The following is an 8,765-nucleotide window of genomic DNA, read 5'->3' as shown; positions in this document are numbered from 1 at the left end:
GTCCTTGATTGCTGAGCCATCTCTCTAGCCCCTGATTACCCTTTGACCAGAGGCTGAGGCTTTTGTGCAAACATTTACCAGAAACATTTATGCTTTGTTCTAACAAGCCTCATGCCCTATCTTTCTCCTTAAGAAACATTTATAGAACCCTATTGGCTGAGATTTATTGGAAGGGAAGGAGAAAAAAAAAAATATGGTGTGTGTGTTTGTGTGTGTTGGGAAGCCAACGTAAGAGATCTATATTGTTCCCGGCGCAATAATTCTCTAGTTGTTTTCCCTCTCAGCCCTTGCCCCCAGCCCCAGTCAGCTGGATCACAGACTAGTTTCAGTCCCGGTTTTGTTCCGGGTGTTCTGGCCTTTCTGGTAGTTCTAGGACTAACTAGACATTTCCATTCAAATACAGAAACAGCACAACCTTTTCGGCACTGACATTTTAAATTAAATTCAACAAGCATTTATTGAGCACCTAGAGTGTGCAGATACAGTTCCGTTAAATATATTTGGCTTTTAATTGTTTCAACTACTCAATTTAGATTAGATTAGCTGATTCATCTTTAAGGGTCTTTTGAAGAATCAATATTAAAATGGAAAAAAGTATTTGCACAGTTCTCTGCAAATATAAGCGTCTTGTGTGGATTCATTCTTGTTGCTCCAGTACTTATATTAGTTGCAATAACAATAGCATTGCTTCCCTATTTAGGCTATAGAAAGCAGCTATAGGCAGACAAGAGCCAGGCAGAAAAGGTCAGGGGAGGCGCCTTCACCACGTCCGGCCCAAAGGGGAGGAGCATGAAGGAAAGGCCCTCTGAGGCCCCACCCCGTACTCCGCCCCCTCCGTCGGAGCGGCGTAGGCGGTTACCATGGCGATGACGTCTGGAGGGCGGGGCGGGGAGGAGCTATGAAGAGGAGGAGGAAGATGGCGGGAGGGCGGCTCTGAGGAGACCTCGGCGGCGGCGGAGGAGGAGAGAAGCGCAGCTTCGCGCAGCGCCGGGGCCCATGTGGGGAGGAGTCGGAGTCGCTGTTGCCGCCGCCGCCGCCAGTAGCTGCCGGAGCCGGGTGGGAGTGAGGGGGACGCGGCAGGATGAAGTTCGCCGAGCACCTCTCCGCGCACATCACTCCCGAGTGGAGGAAGCAGTACATCCAGTATGAGGTACCCTCGGCGGCCGGGGTTGGGGCGGGCTCGGAGGGGCTGCCATCTGCCCAGCCGCGACCTCCGCCGCCGCCCGGAGCTCCCGGGCCGGGGCGGACTTTGACCCACCGCCGCGGGGAGCCACTGCGGCATCCCCGGCGCTGCTGGCCCCCGGCGGCCAGGCCGTCCTTCCCCTCCCCCGCAGCCCTCTGCCGCCGGGGTAACGGATATGCAGGCGGCGGCGAGAGGAAGGGCACAGCCGGGCTTGGGGCTGAGGAATGGTAGTGGGAGGCCGAGCCGCAGGTGCGACGGCGGCCCGGGGTCGCGGCGGTTCGGCGCTGCCCCCTCCCCACTCACCCCGACCTCGGGTCCCCACCCGGGGAGATCACCCCCTTGCCAAGGTTAGGTGCTTCTCGCTGCTCATCTCTCGCCCAGGAATCGTGCTCTTGCAAGATAAGCCCCTCCAGCGATTGCCTTCATTCCACCGAGCCGGTCGGCTTATCCCCACTTGCCCACTGTTGACAAAGGCTTTGTAACTGGATTGAAACTTGGTGAAATGTGTATCACCTAATGCGGTGGTTATAGTTTCCAAACGCATTGAACCAATAGTTCTGTTTTGATAAGGAGACAGTGTCTCGTCTTTGTACTGATTGTACGTACGAACTATGCAGAATAATCACATCTTTGGATTTTCACTCTCACTCATTTGGAATGGAGGGAAGAAGAAGGAGGGAAGAGAATTATTTACAATTTCAGGTTTTCTGCTAAGTGTTAGGGAGAAAAATCACTGTATGTAAATACTGTACCTTACTTCGGTATTACATGAGGCATGTTCCTCCTTTCCTTTCAGTTTCTTCTTCTTGCACAGCCTTTGGAGGGTATTTGATAAACAGTGTAAGTAACCCTGCATCAATATTGGGAGAAGTAAAGACAGTGAAAATCGCTTTCATACTTAGATGGTAGAATACCTGAAGGGTTTTCATCTTGCAATAGGTTATTCTCAGAAGCTAGTAGTTCAGCTCCTGGAGAGAGAAAGACAGCCAGATCTGTAACCTCCAGGAATTCACATCTATGGCTTGAACAGAAACAAAGAGTATAAAATCAATAGGCACATGCAAAGACATACTAGCAAGATTTTATGAGTTAAAAATATTTTGGATCTCTTTTTAACTTTTATATAAATTTAGCAATAGGATCTTTAGGCAACAGCAGTCAGTTCATTTATTCATGTGGCTAATGTAGTAATTGAAGACGGGGAAAGGGTGTAAGTTAGGTTAAACAAATTCTTGAAGAAGGTAAAATAAGTTTACTTGTAATATACCGTATTTAATGCAGAAATGAATGGCTTATTATGAGTACTCTCTTGTCAGTTTCCTTGTAGTCTTCCTTAGTCACACTCCAAGAAAAGGTTCTAACATTTCAGGCTGTGGAGTTGTTGATTTATTGGTTGTAATAACAGTCAGTTTTAAAACCCTGGCTGGAATCCAGGTGGGGGTTTCACGGAAAGAAGGGCACTGGTTTTTCATCTTCCTACTAGCTCTTTCAGCACCACTGCCAGTTCACAGAGGTTGGGGCTGGAGCATGCTGAAGCACTTTTATTATATAGTATGGAATACCCCATTTCTTTCTTCAAATTAACCATAGTTGGATGTATCTTATGATTCATTTTAAGTATTCCAATATTTGACTATTTTATACAAATTAACACGGGATATCTTGGACTGGAAGGGAGGCATGATTTAGTTTGAAGAATGCAATTAACCCTTGATTTGTAATGTCAGCTTTGTGGCTGGAGTAACCACATTGACCTCGGGATTCCTCAATTTACATAGTCTATTTGGTTACTGTTGTTTCTAAATGGTTACTATAGATTGGTCACAGAGGGACCAAATTCCTATGCTTCTGGGTGACTGCAATTATCTTTCTCAGACCAATTATAAATTACTTTTTGAAAAATTCATTTATATGGATAATTGAAATCGGATTCTACAAAGATTACCCTACTATGTAACTCCTATTCTTGTAAATTCATTGTTCCATAGACAAGATGAAAAATAAGGATTTTTTCTTTTCTTTGTAAGTTGGAACCATTAAAGACATTTGCATGGGATTACAGTCTTTGTTTTGTGTATTATTTTTAAAGATTTGGTGCTGTCCCTTTAAAAATAGCATAGAGGTATGAGTAAAAATTTTTAAGGTCTGGGAATGTTAGCTACTTAGAAATGTCAGGGAAGAGACCCTGTCTTGAAAAAAAAAAAAAAGTCAGGGAAAAAAGGTCTCTATATTAAAAAGTTAGCTTTTGCTAGGGAAAAAGACATTTGCTTAATTTTTTTGTGGTATGTATATTCACATAGTTGAAAATGATGCTCTCCAAAACAGTTAACAGAACAGACTTGGATTTGATTTTCAAGCGTTGGTGGGGAAATTTTGATGTATTACCCTTAATTCAAGCCTAGGCTGCCTTCTAGTGCCCTGAACCAACATTAACTGTTCAGCTTCTTTGTTTATGTCAGTTTATTAGTGAATCAGGTGGAGCTTCAGATAGAAACAGAACATTGTGCTTACATCTATAATTCTGTACAATATTTAATTATATGTAATATTCTGGATACATGGCTTCATTGTAAGTGCTGCTTCCTATGTATGTTAGCTTTGAGGCCCTCGAGAGAATGTTTTTGCTCTTCCTGCTTGCTTCTTTTCATTAAAAACAAAAACAAAAACAAAAAACATATGGGACCAAAGCCTTTTAAGTAAGGCCCATTCTATTTCCTAAGTGTTTGGCTTAACTTTTATTTTTATTTCTTGAATTGCTAAAATTATTAACAATAGTAGCACATCAATATCCTGAAAATCATTAGTCTTCAACTGAAAAAAAATTGTGGCATTCATAGGCACAGTCAGCACAAAAGAATGGAGAGACCTGGAAAGACCATAAACAGGACATCTAGTTATTGCTTTATGAGTAGTTTTGCTAGGAAAAAACACACATGAGCAGAGACTATCTTTGTTTCTAATAGCCCAAGTACAAATCTCAGATTGGAAAATAGAACAATAGTAAGTATTTCTAACAATACTTTCAAAAAATTTGGAATCAATGGTTGCATAGTTTAGAGGTCTATAATAGGTTAATCAAACTTAATCCAGGTCAGTTTCATCCAAATATACCAGTATGGTGAGTTAATATTTTACGGAATATTAGCAAAAGAGGCAAATACACTCGATGCCTTTGATTGCTGACGTGATTTTTCTCCCGAGGGTCCTGTTCCTGCACTTCTCAGGAACTAAGAATGACTTTTTTCAATGTATACTGTAGTAAGCGTAAGATGCTAAAATAATGAGCTCTCCAGTGTTCAGGAATTGAACGGAAATTTTAAACATTATCTATCTCCTTGCTTTTTCAGGTAAAGAAACTAAGCTGTAGAAAGGTTAAGCCACTTGACACACACACACACACACACACACACACACACACACACACACGGCTAGTTTCTTGAGCACTGTATGTTTTAACATGGGGAACCAGGTCACATTAGCTGTGTGACCCCGATGAAGTCACATACATCCTCCTGGGGTTTCAGGTTGTTGATCTGTGTGTAGTGTTGGAGAACTGAACTTTGATGGTTTCTAAGTAAGCCTCATGTGGTCTTCCATTCAACTCTAAATTTCTGTGCTTTCTTATGATTAATTATGTTTATGAAGAGAAAGTTTAAGGAACTATTTTAAAATCCTAATATAAGAATTAATGTTAAAAATTCATCTTTTCAAAAAATTAATGAAAAGTCAGACATAGTGTTTAGTCCCAGCACTAGGGAGGCAGAGGCAGGAGGATCTCTGTGAGTTGAGGTCAGCCTGGTCTACATGGTGAGTTCCAGGACAGCCAGAGGCCAGAGCTGCACAGTGAGAACCTGTCTCAAAAGCCAAATCAAAACCAAAAACAAACAAACAAACAAATCAAAATGTTAAAATTGAGATTCTGTTCTGTGACTGGAAAACCCAGTGGAACCGTTTGTTTCCATTGAAACCAGGGCTTTGGGGATGCTAAGCAAGCCACTGTTCCACCAAGCTGCATCCCTAGCGTAAGCCTTTGACTTAACTTGACTAAACAAAAAGTCATGGTCATGAACTAGTTTTAATGTTGTGTGATACTGAAAACACACTGCATAACCTGGCCTTCCCTTGTGTGCAGCATAAGGAAGCACTGCCATAGTGTTGTTAGGATTTTCATATATAGAACCCTCCCATGGGAAAACTTGTGTTGCAGGCTTCAGTGTCTCAGAGGTATTATGTTGATTAGTTAGGGTTCACTTGCCTTGCTGGAACTTGTTTGAAATTTCCAGTTTGGCCACCCGATGGAGCACAGACCACACTTTTTTTTAATGGAGCTTCTGCAAATAAAATTATAGTGTAGTATATTTTAAATAATGCTTATAAATGATTGTTAGTGAGATGCCTGGCATTTACACTCATGATTTAAATGAGTGAATAAAAGTAGAGGCAGGAGGCTATAACTGTTCTTTATTGTCTCTGTAAAGTGAGTTAGGGTGAGTATCCTGGTAAGATTATACTTGTCCATCCATCCCTGAGGTTGGCTTTGGATCAGCTTTTGGGTGAAGGCCCAGATCATAAGAACCTAAGAATCTGATTTGACCTGGGGTGACCATGGAAAACTAGTCCTGGCTTCACTCCTCATTTGGAAAAACATTTGAGAGACTGAGTTATATACTGGGTGGGGGTTTCAGGTACATGTGAATTTTAGGCCCCAAACCAATATATCCAAACTTCATAGTGTTAAAACTGTTAGCGTAGTTAATTTTATACATATGAGAAGGAAGGAAAAATGTTTTCCGAATGTATAGTAGATGGATTGGTATAATACTCTGCTAAGGGGGCTACTCACATGTGTCTTGGTATAATACTCTGCTAAGGGGGCTACTCACATGTGTCTTGGTATAATACTCTGCTAAGGGGGCTACTCACATGTGTCTGAGGGAGTCAGTGATTTGCTCACTTCTTCGACGCTCACTGCCGGCGGGTAGCAGTTAGTGCAGTTGTGATGCCTAGGTAAATGAATGCTGTGTAAGTTTTAACTTGATGATCCCTTCAATAAAGTAGACAAGACTTAAAAAGACCCATATAGAGATGCTGTGGCAGTAATACCAGTAATGTAAGCATAGGGAACAGCATGGCAATGACAGCTGACACAGAGCCGTTAGCCAGACTATAGGTAAAGTAGTCTGACTAAAAAAGGTCACCAAATTATTTTCCTTTTTTTTTTTTTTCCCAGAGTTAGGGCTTCTCTGTGTAGCGTTGGCTTTCCTAGACTCGTTTTGTAGACCAAGGCTGGCATTGAACTCACAGAGATTTGCCTGCCTTTGTCTCTCCAACTGCTGGGATTTCAGATGTGCCACTGTGCTTGGCTGTATTTCACAATTATTATATTAAGGTAACCCTTTGAAGTCAGGGTTTGCATTCTCTGGCATCCACAGTTACCTTTATAACTCAAGTATGCCTTGTTAATTTCTGTTTTCAGTTTACATCCATCATCAAGTTCAAAATGTAAACAGTCCTGAGCATTGAACACTATCCTTTTGAACTATCCCTTTGAAATACTGTGATAAATTACAAGATCAAAAATATTCGTACAGAAAAGATTTTTTAAAAATCTTTTTTATTGAAGGAGGCCTAAACTGTTGTAAAGAACTTAGATCAGAAATGAGGAGCTGGAAGTCCTAAGGTATAGCTCTGTCATTCAGTATTCATAAATAGTGAATAAATGGTCGTGTGTGTGTGTGTGTGTGTGTGTGTTTGATGTGTTCATGTGTATGTACAGGTATGTGTATTTGTGTTTAGAAGCCAGAGGTTGATATCAGTTATCTTCTTCTATTGCTTTCCATTTATTTATTTTTGAGATGATCTGAAAATGTGGCTCTGGCTGGTCTAGAACTCACAGAGACAACCTACTTCTGTTTCAGAAGTACTGGAATTAAAGGCATGGCTTCACCTTGTTTGTTTGTGTATACAGTCTACTTTGCCTGGCTGTACTGGATATGTAGATCAGGCTGGCCTCCTAAGTGCTGGTATTAAAGGCTTACACCACCACACCCAGCTCTACCTTTTTTTTTGAAGACAGGTCTCTCACTAAACCTGGACCTTGTGGATTTGGCTAGACTGGCTGGCCAGAAAGCCCCAAGGATCCACCTGCTTTCATTGCCCCATGTTCTGGAGTTACAGATGCATGTTGTCAGTGCAGGCTTTTCATGGGTGTTGGGTATCCAAACTCAGCTCTTTATGATTGTGCAGGGAGCTCCCTATCCACTGAGCCATGGCCCTGGTCCTTAGCCCCAATAAGTGGTCTTTTGAAGATAGAAAGCTGGGATGCAGTCCCAGGAAAGTGGGCAAGTCTTGGTCTCTGTCATTCCTTCTCTCCCTCCTCCCTCTGTCTCTCCTTCCTTCCTGGTCTCTTCCCCCTTTCTAGAAAGAATTTCATGTGTTTCAGGCTGACCTTGGCTCCCAGTGTTGTCAAGGATGACCTTGAACTTTTGATCCTCCTGCCTCTATCTCTCAAGTGATGGGATTATAGGCATGAGCTGCCACTCCCAGTTAATGCCTTACTAGAGATTGAACCCAGGGTTTTTTTTTTCCTTTGTTCTAGACAAGCACACTTACCAATTGTGCTATATCTGTAGCCCCAGAAATTTCGCTTTATGGTGTTTTTTTTTTTTTTTTATGCCTTAGAACAATGGTTCTCAACCATTTTTATCCCAAGACCGTTTGAAACTTCTAAAATATAGAGTATGCCGGTGTCTATTAATATACTATATTAAAAATAAAAACTGGGGAATATTTAACATACAATATACAAGCACATCTTTTACTAGCTACTGGGCATATAACCATTTCCTGCTGCATCTGCAACTACTTTATACCTGTGGGAGAAGGAATAAAAACCAAATGAGTGATAGGATTATGAAGTTTCTTTGTGTGTTGGGATTAAAGTCATGTGCTATCATGGCAGGCTCAGAAGTACCTCCTTTGAGCATAGGACTTTCAGAAAGTTAGGAGATGACCCCAAAAAAGGTGCTCTGTTCTCTATTCTTACAAAGCACATGAAAGGGTAAAAGACTGTAGGTTGAGGATTTCTTGGTGTCTGCCACACAGTGAAGGGTGATAGAGAAGAGAAATTTGGCTTCTCTGGATTTCATCATCTTTAGTTCCCCTCTCCTTTGAATTAGCAGAAATACGGTCAGCCCGTCTTAAGAACAAAATTACCCAGCACTGAGTACTTAGGAACTAGGTATTGGCTGTTGTATGTTATGTTAGTCTTCACACTGTTTTGCAAGGTAGATGTTATCCATTTTACTTGATGAGGTAACCCAGGCTTTGAGAAATGAGTCAATTTACAGAGGGCTAGTCACCTAGTAAGTCGTAGAGCTAGAATTTGAAATCAAGTCTGTCATACTGTGGAGCTCTTGGCTTTTGTGAGGGAGAGTAAATAGTAACAGAGGTGGTAGTAAGTGGTTATAATAACAGCACCTGCTATCTGTCTGTCTGTCTGTCTGTCTATCTATCTCTAATCTGTCTATTGGGGGCATTGTGGTAGTCTCCTAAGAGCAGGCTGGCAGGTTCAGGAAAGGGG

General features: G+C 41.9%; 1 protein-coding gene across 1 annotated transcript in view; it reads left to right on the top strand.

Moving 5' to 3' along the window:
• The first annotated feature begins 887 nt into the window (after positions 1-887).
• Xpr1 (xenotropic and polytropic retrovirus receptor 1) overlaps positions 888-8,765 on the top strand; it is a 157,294-nt gene continuing 149,416 nt past the window's right edge. The window contains exon 1 of the mRNA XM_021660536.2: positions 888-1,150. Coding sequence (XP_021516211.1) covers positions 1,082-1,150 — 69 coding nt within the window. The 5' untranslated portion in view covers positions 888-1,081. The remainder of the gene's footprint in view (positions 1,151-8,765) is intronic.

The sequence above is a fragment of the Meriones unguiculatus genome, chromosome 11 (genome assembly GCF_030254825.1).
Source record: "Meriones unguiculatus strain TT.TT164.6M chromosome 11, Bangor_MerUng_6.1, whole genome shotgun sequence".
In the NCBI taxonomy this organism is placed as follows: Eukaryota; Metazoa; Chordata; class Mammalia; order Rodentia; family Muridae; genus Meriones; species Meriones unguiculatus.
Note: the sequence above shows the minus strand (reverse complement) of the source record. Positions and strands in the feature narration are given on the sequence as shown.